Genomic DNA, 17,066 nt, shown 5'->3' with positions numbered 1-17,066 from the left:
CCTCCCACCCTCCCTCCCTCCCTCCCTCCTTTTCTCCCTTAGGGCAGCTTCACCACTGATCATGCATTTAAGCTGCCATGCCCACAGGCCACCTGGCCACAGAGTAGTTTGTTCCCTAAGCAACATCCTTGGTCATCCTCTGAACAGACAGTTTGACTCTAAGATGTGAGTCATTCCTTGCTCCATATCAGCATGTCCTAGAGCTGTGGTTCTCCACCTTCCTAATGCTGTGGCCCTTTAACACAGTTTCTCATGTTATGGTGACCTTCCCCAACCATAAAATTAGTTTCGTGGCTACTTTATAGCTTTAATTTTGCAACTGTTATGAATCATAATGTAAATATCTGAGGTTCAGGATATCTATCTGGTATGCAACCTCTGTGAAAGGGTCATTCTACCTCCAAAGGGGTTGTGACCCACAGGTTGAGAACCAATGTCCTAGAGCCTTGTTTTATTTCTTAATTTCTTAACCTACTTCCTTCTAACCTAGGTCTCCTCTAGGACTGCCGGCTCAAGACTTACAGAGTCATAGGGAACTTGAGGATCTGCTTCTGCCAGCATGCCTGTTTTGCCTGACTCCTTACCAAAGGTTGTCAGTCTCTGGTTCAGAGGAAAGTCTCAAACTCAATTCTAGTAGATTCAGCCCCCTCCCTATGGCTAAGTAGCTACAGACTGGCTTAAGGAAACTTGCTTTCCTTTCTTAATCCTGACTCCTTCCTAGCCTCCAGGGGGGCTCCGGGTGTGTACGTGTCTGTATGTGTCTGTCTGTGTGTGCGTGTGTACATGTCCATTCACACATATTATAGATGCTTCGTAATGAAAGGATTGCTAGTAAAAATGCCACCTTCTCATGTAAATTACAGAGGGGCAGGGGAAATGGCTTAGTTTATAAAGTTCCTGTCATACAAGCTAGAGGATCCGACCTTAACTCCCTGGCATTCACATGAAAATCCAGGTGTGACAGAATATTCCTGTAATCTCAGCATTGGGGAGGTAAAGACAAAGGGATCTTTTGGGGCTCACTGGCCAGCTGACCTAGCTGGGTCACTAAGTTCCCCATTCAGTGGGTGTCCTTGTCTCAAAAAATAAGGGGTTAGTAATCAAGGGAGACACTGCTTGTCCACCTTGCCTTCACGTTTATATGTGCATACATGTATCCAAGCACCCATCTATGTACATACACAAACATGCATACACAAGCATACAGCGCACACAATACACCTTTATGGTTAGCTTACCAGTCTGACATCTTGGCTCCCTGGGGACATTCCAAAGAGCTGGGTATCTTCTAAGGCTTACATTTACACACACACACACACACACACACCCCACACCAGAGAGAGGATGGGGGATGGAGTGGAGACGGAGAGAGAGAGACAGACAGAACCACACTGGTACCCACACAGAGAAAGCAGCCAAGATTGCACAGAGCAAAGCATTTCCAGCCTGCTATACCTTATGACACTAATGGACATGAAAGCGCCAGGATGTCAGCTAAAGTGCATAATAGAGCCGATCGGAATCCGTTGTAGTCACTGCAGCAAAGTGGCGCGAGAGTGAAAGGCGGTGTCTCCCTCAGTGCAGACGGTGTTAGAGACAGAAGAGATCAGCTGCATCTTTACCTTCTCTGCTCTCCTTCCTACCCACCTCTCCTCTTCCGTCAGTTCCTTCCTTGTGCCCACCCGTTCCTTCATGTTTGCTTGGTCCTGATACTTTGTGCCTGTGACAACATGGTATGTCATGGCGGGAACATGTTAAACATGTAAAACAAGAGCCTCATTACATCATGGCATCTTGGAAAGCAAAGAGAGAAATATAAAGGGCCCTGCTTCCATATATTCCTCAAGGCCGTTCACCCAGTGACCTAGCGTCATTCTAGTAGCCTCCAACTCCTAGATGTTCTACCACTAGGCCCGGAAACAAGGCTTTAACACAGGGACCCATAGAAGACATTGAAGACCCAAACTATAGCTGGGGCTATCTGGAAGACCCCCCCTGCCTTATTCCTGCCCCCTCCTCATCCTCTCCTCCTCCTCCTCCCCCTGTCCTCTCCCTCCTCATTCTCATACTCCTCCTCTTCTCATTCCCCTTCTGTTTCATTGTGATCTAAGCACAGAGCTCCTAGATTGTGTTCTTACATAGGCCAACGCCAACACAACCGTTGAGGACTGGAGTTCCTCTGAGGGAGAAGATAGAAACAGGCTCTGATTTCTAGGCCCAGTGGGCCCGCTCTGGGGGGCCTCGGGAGACAGGCTAGCTGTGGTCCTTCCAGCTGGGAAGCTTACCTAGGCAGCCTGTCAGAGAGCCTGGTTTCCATGCTGAAATCTGTTTGCTTGGTCAGTAGCACTGGGAGTTCATATTTCTCTGTGTGTGTTTAGGAATTAATTTCTACTAAACTTAATCACCCCCCTCTCCCCTTCCCTCTCACTCACCCCCTTCCTTCTCCATTCCTTTCCCTTCTAATTTTCCACTTGGCTGGGAATTCTCCAGCAGTGAAAGTTCAGGCTTAGGGGAGGGCGGAGGTAACTGCTTCATTAGAGGGGATAATCTCATTGGAACCACTGGCTTGAATAATAACCCCTTGCAGGGGCCTGGGGCCTTTCTCCCTAGAGCTGTTAGAACCTCTGATCTAGGGCTGTAAGGGCCCAGTGCACAGGAAGTAGAATGAGAAAGGGAAGAAAGACAATTCGCCAAGGAAGCCCTTAACTCGGGGTCTGAGGGAGGTGGATCTCCTTGGGGACTGCTGGTCACTTGCACATCTGTATTTGGGGCAGAGGCCACAATTGAGATAACAGAGACAAATGCCTGAAAACTCATGCATTTTGTGAGTCTACATAAGCCTCAATTCCCCTACCTGGGAAGTGGATGAAGTGGGACCCTAATGCCTCTACTGTCTAGGGGAGAGCCCTGTTTTCCCAGGTACTAGAGTCCTTGGTAGGAACCAATTAAGGGGCTCTTCTGGGACCAGAAATGAGCCCCTTTCACAGTCTCTAACTCTGGCATGAGCTGCTAGAAAACCACAGCCCTCAAAAGGCTAAGGACTGTTATCTTGATGGACCCCATAGGATACCAGAAGCTGTGTTCCTTCCCCTGCCATCCTCCCATCAAACTTAAGGTCAGTTATCTGTGTTTTGGGACATCTGCAGCCTGTCCACTCCTGTACTATGAAGGATGGTAGACATCTCACAACATCCCTGGTTCTGACCTTAAACTTAACTTTCCACTGAGACAGAGCTCAGTTCTCCAAACACTTTGATAGCCGTTAAGGAAACAAGCTACCACCCATAGCATGCTCTCACTCTCCTGACCTTCCTGGTCCTGAGCCTCCCTCCATCTTCAGCGAGGGAAGCAGCTTTAGTCTCTCCTTCTCCCTTTGATGTGCCAATGAGCCAGTCTGCATCAGCTGCAGTTTAGAGCCCCAGGAACTAGGAAGTGAAGGAAGTGATGGGGTGCCAATCCCAGCTGGCACTTGTTGACACCCCTTTCGAAGCTACACACCCGTCTAACTACTTACAGCATACTCTCTCCTGCAATCTTTAGGAAACTCTAGTTATCTGATAACATTTTGTTTCCATTTTAGAAAAGAAAAGACCAAGGCACCAAGAGGTTAGGCATTTGGGATTGATGCTTAAAACTGTGAATTACACATGGTTCCTATACTCCGTACTTTCTAGAACTGTGACAAGATGCACCCCAGAAATCTGAGTAGCAGCAAACAATGCAGGTTAAACCTGTCCCTACCTAGCTATTTACTTACCTGTGCCTCCTCCCCCAGCCTGGGAGAGAGATAGGGTTCATCTGTTCTATTTAGTAACTTCTGGTGATGTTTGGCCTGGGCAGCTTTACACACACACACACACACACACACACACACACACACACACACACACTTCATAATTTAATCAAAGGTACTCTTTTCAGACCTACTGATTGCTCTTGGAAACAGAAACTTCAAAGTTGGGGAGTCGGTGAATAATTGAAGCTGTACCAGTTCTCTGGGACTGCTGTTAATGGATGTAATAACACTATTAATAGCGATGTCAGCTCAGACACTCTGGAAAAGTCCATAACATTAGCCTAATGGCTGAAGGTAATGGAGTCCTTGCCGAGGAGCTGGCCTGGTAAATTAACTCCCAAGACTCAGAGGCAGACACTCTTGCTGCCAGTGGTTTGCTTGAGCCGCCAAAGAATGCCATAGGGACCCCCAGACTCACTCCTGACCTTTCCCCTCATGACTTGGGGCCCTTGAAGTAATCCCAGGGAGTTCAGGTTTATCCAACAAGGATAGATGATAGTCACGTGCTTGCTGCTGAGTCTGGGAGGAATGGTGGAGAGGAAATGTTTAAAGAGCCCCAAGAATGTAAGAGGAGCATTAAGACTACATGGCACCTGGGTTTAGTCTGCAAGGGGGTGTGCTCCCTTACTTCTCCATCCAGAAGCTTAGCACGGTAAAGAGCAGAGGCTCTGAGTTTACCTGGGCTGGATGTGGACTCAGATTAGCTGTGAGATACCTGGACGAAGAAGTGACCCCTTCATCCTTTTCTGTGGTTTCTTGACCTCTAAGATGGCTTGGCCAAGGACACTTAAATGGCATAAAATGCAAAGCCCTCTCACAGTACTGCTAGCGCACAGTAACTAGTGGTTATGATTGCAGTAAGTCGAGTTGGGTTGATTTTGGTGTCACTCACCCCACTGACTGTAAGGCCCTCCTTCTGCGGCAGTCTCCTTTGTCCTACCTCTTCCTTCCAGGGCAACTTTGGCTGTCACCATCTGTACTTTTCCCTTAGTTTTAACTAGACACTATCTCTAACTCTGCACTCTGAGGCCATCCTCCAGCTGTGGCTAACTGTGTCTTCTTTTGCTCTGACTAGAAGGATGGGCCACAGCTTTCTTCTACAGCTAAGAGTTGGCCTACAAGCCACCCAATACCCTGGTATCTCCCCTCCCTTCCTTTCTTCCCCCACCCCACATCTGTCTGCCTTTCCAGAAGAAAATTCTCTTCCCGTGTCCCTTCCCCCTTTTTGCTCCCTATCCCCTGCTATGGTTCCTTCTGTCACTTTCCCTAGGCCTCTCTCAACCTCCAGACATCGTCAGGAGTCATTTCCCTGTGATTACAAGTACAAAAGGGATGAACTAATCTGTAGATCTAGATAGAACTGGATACGTAAAAACGCATGGAAAACCCAGACAGAACTGGATGAACAAAGGCAATAAAATATGTCTCATGTGCTATACACATATATGGGGGAGAAGTGAGGTTTGCTAAAAAAAATAAAGGGGATGATGAAGGGTGTCAGAGGCTGTGGACGGACAGAAAGTAGACTGGCCAAGATGGTGTAACTCATGTGTGACTCTTCTCTCCTGTGAAGGGGGTGGGGGAACTGCTACCCTTTTCAAAGCTGAGCATGGTAGAAGGAAGTGCATAATAGAAGCTTGGAGAAGGAGGGGCAACGAGCCCTTTAGGTTTAGTAGGGCCCAAGAGCTTCTGGATACGCCTGTCCCTTTCTGGGTCAACTGATCATCACTGTGTCCTTTCCAGGTGCACCCGGAAGGAACGATGTGAGCGCTCCAGGGAACCCCGAAGGTTTGCCTCGGAGATGAAGCAGTGTGTCCGGCTGACAGTCCATCCCAACAACATCTCTGTCTCTCAGTCCAATGTGCTGGTGAGTGGGGAGGTCAGAAGCCAGGGCAGAACTCTCCCCTGGCAGAAAGCACCAAGGCCTCTTGGGAGCAGCTCTAGGCCAGGGTCGGGGATGCTCGTGAAGAAGTGGGAACAGGAGAAAGGTGGAACGGGCAGAAACACTGAAGAAAAGGTTCCGCTCATAACGACAAGGGATTGACCATACCGAAGGTGATCAGGAAATACAAATTAAGGCTATGCTGAGAGTCCATCTCACTCCATTGGCAGTCATTAAGAAAACAAGTAAAAACAAAATGATGACGAAAATGTGAACTGGTCTAGGCACTATGGAAATCAAGGCAGAGGATACTCAAAAAACCAAAAGTAACTCACTCCCATATGACACAGACATAACACTCAATCCTTGTTATGCAGTGCTCCAACACTTATGTTTCCATAAAAAAGAACAAATCCATGGCATTTGCAGAAAAATGGGTGCAACAAGATCATATTATTAGCTGAATTTCAATCTGTCTCAGAAAGACAAGTACCATGTTTTCTCTCATTTGTGGGTGCCAGGTTTTCTACATATGTCACAAAAGTGGAAGCTCTTTTTTAAAAAGAGAGAAAATGGGACTAGCTGGAGAGTACGGGAGGGGGCAGGTAGAGTGGTAGAGCATGGGGTTCTGCTCAAAATACGTATTTGTAGGAAAATCATATTTGAGGAAAATAGCATTATGTGACCAAGCAGAATAAACAAAGTAGTATTTTATTATGATCCAAATTATGCCATGGGTATACCTAAATATCTCTTAGCCAATTTGAGATTAATTGGCATGCAAATAAATATAGAATGATAGAGTAAGGCCATGTAGCAACGAGTGTTGGGAATGATCCCTTTATCTATGCAGGGGGCCAATGTAGCTACATTGGGAGAATGAGATATGGACTCCCTAGTTCTAGCACTGGGCACACAGTCATTACCAAATGGAAGGTAATTTCCCATCAGCCAATCTGGTCCTGTTCAGAATTCCTCTAGCACACAAATCCTCTAAGTATTCCTACTTCCCAGGGTCAAATCCATTCGGATCCTAGTGGCTTTCTTTAGTCTGTGCCTCTGCCTCCCGCTGCCTTCTCTACCCTCCTCTTGTAGCAAACGGATCCATGTTAATAATTCTCCTTTGTCTGTCTCTTCCTCCTCCTGACTTTCTCCCTTCCTTCCCCCTCCTCTCCTCTTTTCCCCTGCCTGGCTGGGCTATTCACAGCTGGTCCTAGAGACATACAATGTCCCGGAGCTGTCAGCAGGTGTCAACTGTACCTTTGAGGATCTGTCAGAGATGGATGGGCTGGTAATAGGCAATCAGATCCAATGCTACTCCCCTGCAGCCAAGGAGGTGCCCCGCATCATCACGGAAAATGGTGAGCAAGTGGTCCCAGGAGGCAAAGTTGGGTGGCAGACTCTTCATTGTGCCTGGGTGGCAGAACTCGTGACAGATGTGGGGAATGGAGAGAGCCTAGGGGCAGAGTTAAGTCAGAGCGAGTGGGCTGATGGCTGAAAGGGGTAGAGGTGAGAGTTTCCTCTTTTACCCCTGGAAATTGACTGGTACATCCTAGCTTAGCAACCAAACTTCTGCCTCATCCTGGTGAGGAAGAGCCACTGAGCCGGTAGATAGAAGCCAGGCCAGAAAAGCAGTAGTGTGGGTAGGTGATGTCATTGTTTTAGCTGGCCTGGGGGAGCTGTGGAAGAGGGAAGCTGGGAGCAAGGGTATGACGGGGCAGGACCAACGGCTCCATAACCCTTTGTATACCATCACTTGAGCAAGTCTGACTCTAGAGCACTTTCTCCCCACCATCCCACACACAGCTGCCTGTTGCTCTTAACCAACTCTATTGGGAAGGGTGTGAGTGGATGGCTTGACACTGGTAAGGGACAGGCTGGCCTGGGCAGATTGATTCCATGCTGTCCCTCCCATTTGGGCTTGTCACATTTATTCAGAACCGATTGATTAATGAGGCGCTTGGGGAAGGCAGAGAACAGGGCTGGAAGTGGGGTCCAGGGTCAGGGCTGTGAATTAAACATGGGCTCCAATGTCTCTTTGGCGCCAGCTGAGGATCTAATATCTAGTACCCCTATGGAGCCACATCCCACAGAGACAATAGTATCAGACCTCGGTCTCTCTGCACAGAGATCATGAGGTGAACTCATATGTGCACACATTTGCACATACATGCAATTCCACTTGTGCCATTGGCAACCGTTTTCCTGAGATACTACATTGTTTTCCTCCTTGGCTACTCATCACTGTTTGTGATTCCAGGAGGCTTTTGAGCACAGCATGTAAGGGTGTGTGTGTGTGTGTCTGTGTGTGTGTGTGTGTGTGTGTCTGTACATACACGCATGTCCACAGAGACACATGGAAAGTGACTGGGGGTCTAGTGACATAACAGAGAAGGGAGACCAAACACAATTTGTTTTGCTTGTATGAATGTGGGGGGGGTGGAGTGGTCATCCTGGAAGTGAACCTTGCTGATTCAGGGACCTATGAGACCTGGCAGTGTCCCAGAGGAGCAGTCTCTCTTTCCCAGAGTGCATTGCCGCTAACGGACGTTTGGCTTGGGTTTTAAACTTCCCCTGGCCCCCGCTGGTGGGCTCTGCCTTATAGGAGACCATCATGTTGTCCAGCTGCAACTCAAGTCGAAGGAGACCGGTGTGACTTTCGCCAGCACCAGTTTTGTCTTCTACAACTGCAGTGTCCACAACTCGTAAGTACCCTGGCTTTCCTCGCCTTTTCATGGCTAGGGTCAAGGTTCATGCAGAGTTCAGAAGACCCCACTGTGATTTCCAGGACTCATTGTATGGAGGCTTCCAAAGAGGCCTCCTTAATGCTAGAAGACAGGCCTCTCTCTTGTACGGAAGTGAGTAGGAAGAGACAAAAGTGAGCGCCTAGGGTGTGAGCCCTGCAAATCCCTAGCCCATGCGTCTTCCCTGGCATAAATCTTCTAGCCTGAATCCCTTCCCACCATTCTACTAGGGATGATATAGCTCACCTGAAGGACATCAGTTCACACCTACACAGAGGAAGGACCAGGGAAGGGAGGGCAGCCTTTACATGTATCCAGGAGAGGTCAGGCAGTCGAGCAAGTCAACTGAATGCCCTGCCCTATAAGCTGGGTCAGGACTCATACAGACTGAGTCAGGACTCATACAGACTGAGTCAGGATTCATAAAGACTGGGTCAGGACTCACAAAGACTGGGTCAGGACTCATACAGACCGGGTCAAAGTGCAAAAGGAAAGCCAAAGACACAGCGTGGCAGAGGCCCCGCTATGAAGACACAGAAACCTGACTCCGACTTTGCCTGACTTTGGCATTTCCCCCTCTAAATAGCAACCACGGACAGGAGATCAGTTAGAGGGTTTAGCCACTCTGTGCACTAGTGTCCTCTATAAAAGGGGACCTAGAGGTACTGGCACCACAATATTTAGTGAGTGGCATGTGTTAGCTGCTTTTCTAATAGCTGTGACACACTCCTTGGTGGAAGTCACCTAAGGGAGGAAAAGTTTGCTCTGGCTCATGATTCACGCCATACAGTGAGTGCATCATGAAGGGGACATCATGGTGGCGGGAAGGGTTTGTCTGCAGCAGAGAGAGTTTGTAGAATGGCTTCCCACATTTTGGCAAATCAGGAGGCAGGTCAGGCCAGAAGCAGAAGGGAGCATTATCTTCAAGGCCTATTTCCAATGACCCTCTTCTGTTACCTATATCACAGTCCTCAAGATTTTACAAATTTTCCCAAACAGTACCACTAACCAGGGACCATGATTTCAAGCAGAGGAGCCTGTTGGGGACATTTCATATTCAAATTGCGACATAACATCCCAGGAGCACTGTCCTATCAGAGCAGTCCTGGGATGGGACACTGCTGTTGTCACCACTGTATAGCAGACCTGGCCCTCCCACAGGATGGCTATAAGGAGTAAAAAGAGCCACTGTAAGGCATCCTTTAGAACGCCATGTGGCTCACTGATTAGGTACTACTCATGATTTTGCTATGGTTATGTTGATATTTCCCTCTGTGAACTGATGAGATTGAACCAGATTGTAGATGTATATAAAATTTCTTAATGTAAAACTTGAAATTAGATATGCAAGTCCAGCATGCAAAACAGATGGAAGAAGGGGCTGCTTACTGGGGGAGCTATGAGTCCAGGAGCCCCTCTGTCTAGGATCCCCATGGCACTCTATATAGTCTCTAAAGGAGCTCCACGGAACCTTTAGCGTTCCATAGAGAGAGTTTGGAAAACACATGGCTTGACAACACGCCCCCTGCCATACACACACACACACACACACACACACACACACACACACACACACCATTTCTGCTTATTTTAACATGCTGGTTGCATTCCTCTCTTTACAGGGTAGGTATCTAACATGACATTTGCTGGCCTATAATTTGATAAAAAATAATTTAGGGCTTAGGTAGGATGTCTGAGACTAGAGCTTATCTTACTCTGGGGACAGACATCAAGGAAGGAAGCATCTGTCCTGTTTGGCCAGAGCCGGCTGTATCAACATCGGGATTCTCTTCTCTCTTCCTGCCCACCATCTCACCTCTTGGGGGCACGTTCCCTCCCTCCCTTCTCCCCCCTAGAGAAGCAGAGTCAGGGATCAAATCAGATGTGGCGTTTCATCCCATCCACAGTGTTGCTCATCAGATAGAGGATTCACAGATTCATAAGACCCCAGCACTCAGGCCCTGCCCTCCACGGCAACCAATACCTGCCCAGTTGCTTGGTGGAGGTTTGCAGCCTAGGCGCTCTGTGGAAGAAATTGATGTTTAATAACAAAATAGAACACCAACAGATTAAGAGTATCTCAGCACAGAGGTTTACCAAATGAGGGTCCAGAGGGGCCAACTCTCCTCTGGCCAAGGGTTGGTCAGTGGAGGAAAGCAGAAAGCTCCTACAGATGGTGGGGCAGCCTGCTGGGAACATGGGGTGTGCTCAGACAGTAGCACCGCACTCTTGTGGGGAGAGTGGAGCTCGGGGCAGCTCTGCTTGTGTGGCGAGGCATTTGAGCTTATGACAATAGGGAGCCCTGCTGGGTTTTTAAGCAACAAAATGCTCGTATAAAGTTGCCCGTTTCCTGGAGGTAAGGAGTGGGGTTGGCAGCTGTGCTGGGATGCAGAGTGTGGAGCCTCAGCAGCTTCCTCTGTCACCAGGGCATCATCCTTAATAGTGTAGGTTCTGAACAGTGAGACTCAGAGGCAATTTGAATTAAAGCCCAATTTGGGGTTTGTCTTAGTTCTTGTAGACTCCACTCCTTATTGCTGTCTTATTTAGCAAAGGACCATGGCGGGGGGGGGGGGAGAAACAGGGTTCCAGCTCTGAGTAAGGAACTCATCCCCTGAGGCACTGAGAACAGAAGGGTGGTGGATTTGTACGAGGCCTTCCTTTGGTCATCATTCAAGGGTCATCTCCCTTAAGAGCAAAATGTTCCCCTAGAGTCTGGAGACGTAGGTGTTTGGGTTGAAGTTCTAAGATGTGTGCTTCTTCTCTGTGCCCAGATGTCTGTCCTGTGTGGAGAGCCCATACCGCTGTCACTGGTGTAAATACCGGCATGTTTGCACCCATGACCCCAACACCTGCTCCTTCCAGGAAGGCCGAGTGAAACTGCCTGAGGTAGGTGCCGGCAGCAGGACGGGGAGAGGCACTGCTGGTAAGCACAGAACGTATGTGCAGCCCTTCTCGTGAGAGGACCCAAGAGAAGATCCCGGGGATCTCTTCCTTCCTCCTTAACCTGGGCTCTCCAGGCACTCTGTGTGAAAGCAATGGACGAGCTTGGCCTTGCACTGACGCCATGGTTCTGGCTCGGCTGGGAGGTTCAGGCACAAACGTGTGAGGCTGAGTCTCCTGGGCGTGAGTTCTTTCCTTCCTCTAACATAAATGGAATGACACGAACGTGAAGGAAATAGCAGGGAGTGAGTCAGGCCACCAGTGGGCCATCATGGCATGAAACCTGGAGGAGACTGACAGTCTGGTCTATGTGGTCAGTCTTGACCTCGAGGACAGGAGCAGAAGGGTAGAGTGACTCCCTTGAGGTCAGAGGTCAAGGCTCCAGGAAATACCCATCTAAAATCTGCCAAGAGCATGATAGAAGTCAGACAAAGTGTTTCTCGGGGTCTCTCCACTCTTCAAATAAGTGAACCTGACCAAGGTTTGGGAGCAGAAAGGCCCAAGACTGATCAGAGAGCAAAAGCAATGGACTTTGTGGGTTGCAAACGCCTCCCACCACCCCCTTACCTTGGAGGAGGCTTGCAATTTCTTCTCTTTCTTTCTTGTTTTCTTTCCTTTTCCTCTTGTGGTAAGGTTGTCTTTGATGTTTAGAAAGAAAGGTTAAAGGAACCAAAAGAAAGCAAAGAACTACCATGTTTCCCAGAACAATGGCAGAGTTTCTGTGAGTGATGGTACCTTGTTTATGCCTGGCTTTGTTAACATCTGCTGGGGATCTATGGCCACTCAAAGGGTTGGATACCAGGGCTTCCGAGAAAGGAGAAGGCTTTGAAGAATATGGCTAATTACCAGGACATGGAGACAGATCCAGCTGTTGCCATTGCCCTTCAATTCTTTCCGTTTTCCATTAGCTGGTCTGAGACTCCAGCATAACTCAGAATCTTCCATTTCTCCCTGTCACAGAATGGTATGGAATGAACTTTGGCTCTTCTTTGTCTTAGATTTTTACTTAATTTAAGAGAAAAAAGTTCTAAGAGATTGCTTCTGATCCAACTGCATCCAGTGCCATTTTGTAGGGAGCCTAGAGGAAGAGGCTAAGTTGATTATCTTATCTAGTTGCTGTGGTAACATCTTCCTAGAGGATGTACCGACCGGAAACTAAGTAAATAAACATTATGAACCATTGACTAAGACTAGCTATTTGGGTTCAGTAAGAAAAGGCCATTGTTTTCAGAACCTGAAACAGAATCCCTGCCTCCTAGTGTAAATGTAGCATTTTTGAATGCCATTGGCTTTTGTTTGTTTGTTTCCTGACATAAACTATAGCAGGAATAAAGGATACAAAACGAGGGTTTATTGAGCAGCGTTTTTTTCTGATGCCAGTGAAGTTATTCAAGGACTAATCATCTAAACTTTTGCTACTGTGTTGATCAGATTTCTGATACTAATGCAAATGCCTGCCATAAATCAACTTAAAAAGAAGAAAGGTCAGGAAAAGGTTAGAACAGAAAGAGTTCAAGAGCCAAAGGATTGGGGAGTCTGCTGTGAGACTCTCCTAGGCATATCAGGAGCTACACCCAGAACGTCTCACCAACATGACTGCCTACACATGAGCAGTACAAGGACAAGAGACATAGAAAAGTGGATGGGGGTAAACCTACTAGAAAGTCCTCAACCCCACACAAAGAACTACAGGCAACTAAGCAAGGCTGAGAGTGAGAGAAATAGCTATCCCTTGGGAAGAGCACAATTGGTAATCCAATACCAAAAAGTCAGCCCTGAAAACGTGCATGTGAGCAGCATATTCAGACTGAGCAGGTTCTATTTAGGAAAATGTAGATGCATCTAACAACAATTAGTGGAGAGAAAGCCATAAATTTGAAAGAGAGCAAGTAAGGGGTCTATTTGAGGACTCAGAGGGAGTGTTCTCATAGGGCAAGGTGCAATGAATGTTCTTATGGAGTGTTCTGGTCGGGTGCATGTCCAGTCAAGGCTTAGAGGTCCAAATGGTATCTGACTGGGTAAGTCATAGTCCTAGAGCCTGAAGTTCCTCCAGACACCTGCACCAAGACCCCCCAGAATGCTGGAGAGACTCGGGCCACAGCGATTCTTCTGAAAGTCCTCAGGTTCAGAATCGCCTTTACCCTGTGAAGCTACGCAGATCAGGTCCTTTGGTTTAGCCATGAGTGAGGCTGCCAGGTGGCTTTTCATCTGCTCTGCGCTGCACCATCTTGTAACCCAGGAATGCTTTCATCTGGCCCCTTCCAGTTTCGACGCTGGCTTCACTGGCTATCACCAGGGGTGTTGAATTACTTCTTTCCCCCTGAACAAAGAGCACGTTCAGGCGAAGTTATTGGTCTGGAATGGAGAACTGGTGGACCATTGTAGTTGTGTTATGAACAGCAAGTATTCGGGCGTAATTACAATGATTAGGAATAGAATGGCCAGTCACATATGTCGTTTATAGTAACTATATCCCAGTTACAAGGGATGGTTTTGTTTCCGCTAATGATGGCATTGTGATGACAACGTAGACCTTTAGATGGGCTGCCAGAGCCTGGGCAGCAAATGGGAAGGGAGAGGAGAGGAGAGATGAGGTGACAGCATGCTAGGGTGACAGCGTGCCCCTGCTTGCTCTCATTCCTCCCCTCCCAGTATCCACAAGGCTTCCTGTCATCTCCTGGAATGGCCTTTGCCTGGACAGACATTAACAGAGCTGCAGGAGCCTCTGTTCTTGTGTGCACTGGACAGAGTTGCTGGCTCCTGCACAGCCTCACCTGAACAGATCAACCTGGCCAACACACTTGGTAACAATGCTTAAGATGAACCTGCTATAGCGAACATATCCATGGCAGGAGGTGGTCCTCGGTGAGCTGCTGCACTGTTTGTCCTCATCTGAGCTGGAAAATCAAAGTGAACCATCACTGAAGCCATGTTCTCCAGGGACCAGGCTAGGAAAGTCATGGGTGTGTTGGTGCTTCCCAGGTGAGCAATCTCAGAGAGGATGTCCCAGGTACTAGTCTTCCTCTTGAAGTTCAACCAGTGTGCTTACTCCAGATAACAGTTCTAAGATCAGAGGAGAAATGCATTCAGTTTGATCTGCAATGGTGTCCTTGAAAGGTTTCCCAGCATCCACTGCCACCGGTATGGGCGTCTTATCCTAGGACCAGTATGATGAGCTCTGGAATCCTAAAGGTCAAGTTCACTCTAGAACTACAGAACCAGGAAGGAAGACTGTTGCCTGTCTATGGTGCTAAACGAAATCCACCCTTAGATAAAGGCCAGCAGCATTTACCCCAGGCTTGACTTCGGAGAGAAATTAGGCTATCCCCCATGGCCAGTGATTCTGCTTTAATTCCATCTGACAGCCATTCCTGGGATCCACTTCCGCCATGCCTTTAACCCTCCTTTGAGAAAACAAAGCCAAACCCAGCTCAAAAACTTGTTCCTCACCCATGCACACATCCCCCCGTCAGGTATTCAATTACTGGGATGCCATTTCTCCAGACAACTGCACTTTCCATCAATCTCACTTGTCCCACCCCCTTGAGGTTATGAGTATTTCCTTTCTGTATTATTACTTCGCTCTCCCCATAAACCAGCCCATCGTAGATCATGCTAATGGCATTATAAACTTGGGGAACAGCGAGAAAATATATGGTGCATTACATCTTTGTATTGAGCATCAGGGGTCTGAGAAGGCGGGTATAAATTTGGGGAGTTGTTAGGGCTACTAGGGCGAGCTCCTGTTTAGAATTGATTGGGGTGGGGAGACTGAAGTGGTATTGGGGGAGAAGAAGTGACCTGCAAATCATGTTTCCCTTAGCCACTTTAGATCTGCTGTCCCCAAGAGCTTTACATTCTCCCAATTTCACTGTAACAACTGCGCGAAACCGAGCTTTCATCTTGAAATACACCAGGGGCTGTAAATCTACAAGTCTGTCCCCCTAGCCCCAGGAAGCCCCAGCCCTGAAGGCAGTGTTCTCTCTCCCAGCCCAGGAGCATTCTTTATGTCCTTGTTCAATTATTTAAATATGCTACGAAACCTCTGCCCAAAGGAGTCACCGGCAAGCTGGACCAAGGGGATGGAAAGGCAGCTCTACCGCTTTCTACATTGGCTTTGCTCCCTGCACTCAGCACCCCTACCCTCATTTGTGTGCACTGAAGTGGAGACCACAATATACAAAGGGCCCATCTGTGGACCCGGAGTCATCTGGACCCACCTCCAGAGTGTCAAGCTATTAAATATTTGCTTGTGCCTCAAGCCACTGTCCCACCATATCTTTGGTCTATTCTTACAACTGCAAAATGCAGCCACAGGGTGAAACAGCCTCCGAGGGAGACTGCTTCTTATTGCATGCATTCACATCTCCACATAATCTTGTCAAATTCAGGTGTTTTCCATTCTGCAGGAGTTGGCCCCTTTCAAATGACGGTTCAAAGAAACGCCTGCTTTGAAAGGAGAAGGGCAGTTTGTTTTGGAGGGAATCGGTGTGGGGTTAGATAATCATCTGTGGCTGGAAATAAGATGAGCAGAAGAAAATAGTGACTCACCATTTGTGAGTGCTGGGGTTACCACTTATTTGAGTTGTCTTCATTGAAATATCAGGATGATGACATGAGTTGTGTTACAAAACAAGAGCGCCCATGGGGAGGGATGTGTGTGGGGGTAAGGAATGAATTCCAACTGTACCGAGTTAACCACATCAGCTAGAATTGCAAGAGTAGTGCAGGATGCCAACCAGATCCAGTAGCCAGGACTAGGAGTGACCAGGCTGAAAATACCAATGACTAAAATAATAAAATACTTCCCTGCTGATAAATAACCATATTTCCATGTAAAGTTTCCTGTCACCCTTGCTGTTTTATCATTCGTTCTGTTGATTGGCATTTGAAATACCACATTTAAACTAGTTGAGCAGATACTATTTTTGTTATTGATTTTTTAAAGTTAGCCTGTAGAGAAATAGATTTGATCATGATGTTTGTGTATGTGTGTGTGTGATTATTCTTTGTTCTCCACTGTTTTTGAGAAGATATGATTATTTCTATTGCAGAGATGGGGAAATTGAGCTGCAAAAAGATTCTATAGATGAATCTCAGATCATCTATTGGGCTAATGATGGAGCTAGGACCGAAAGGACAGCAAACCGTTCTTCTTCTCCTTATGTGACACTCATGACATCACATGGGTCATTTCTCCTTGCTGTGTTCTTCTCTCATCTTTCCCAGACGCCTCATAAGAAGCCTACAATTTGCTTCAGTTCTGATGCTATCTGCCTGGAGTTGGTGTCAGATCCTACAAGTCAAAGGGCTCCGTTCCACACGCTCACCCCCACTTAGGATGCCATTCACAAGTCACTAGATATGGTCACCTGTGAGTCTGACCTACAGGCTGTAACTTGGGCTCCCTAAACCCCTTCCTCGCGTGTGATACTTTGTTGCAGGGGGTCCCAGCTCTCAGAGAGACATCTATTTACATTTCCTGGTTTATTAGAAAGGATGCTAAGAAGGATGCAGAGGAACTGCTAGGGAAAACTGTAGGGTGCAAGGTCTGTGGGAAGGGGGCCCACTGTCTTCATTCCTGCTTCATGGGGATACCCTCTCAGGCCCTTCACCTGCTCACCAACTAGGAAGTTCCAGGAATTCTTTCATGTGAGGTTCCTTTATTATTTATTTATTCATTTATTTATTTATTTATTTATTT

At 47.6% G+C, this 17,066-nt stretch overlaps 1 protein-coding gene across 2 annotated transcripts in view; it reads left to right on the top strand.

Annotated features, from left to right (window-relative positions):
• Plxna4 (plexin A4) overlaps positions 1-17,066 on the top strand; it is a 460,336-nt gene that overhangs the window by 355,055 nt on the left and 88,215 nt on the right. For both annotated transcript variants that reach the window (XM_013353255.2, XM_026788585.1), the window contains exons 6-9: positions 5,540-5,663; positions 6,886-7,039; positions 8,284-8,383; positions 11,194-11,308. In XM_013353255.2, coding sequence (XP_013208709.2) covers positions 5,540-5,663; positions 6,886-7,039; positions 8,284-8,383; positions 11,194-11,308 — 493 coding nt within the window. The remainder of the gene's footprint in view (positions 1-5,539; positions 5,664-6,885; positions 7,040-8,283; positions 8,384-11,193; positions 11,309-17,066) is intronic.

The sequence above is a fragment of the Microtus ochrogaster genome, unplaced genomic scaffold, assembly GCF_000317375.1.
Source record: "Microtus ochrogaster isolate Prairie Vole_2 unplaced genomic scaffold, MicOch1.0 UNK4, whole genome shotgun sequence".
In the NCBI taxonomy this organism is placed as follows: Eukaryota; Metazoa; Chordata; class Mammalia; order Rodentia; family Cricetidae; genus Microtus; species Microtus ochrogaster.
The sequence above is the reverse complement of the archived record's forward strand: the minus strand, read 5'-3'. Positions and strand labels throughout refer to the sequence as shown.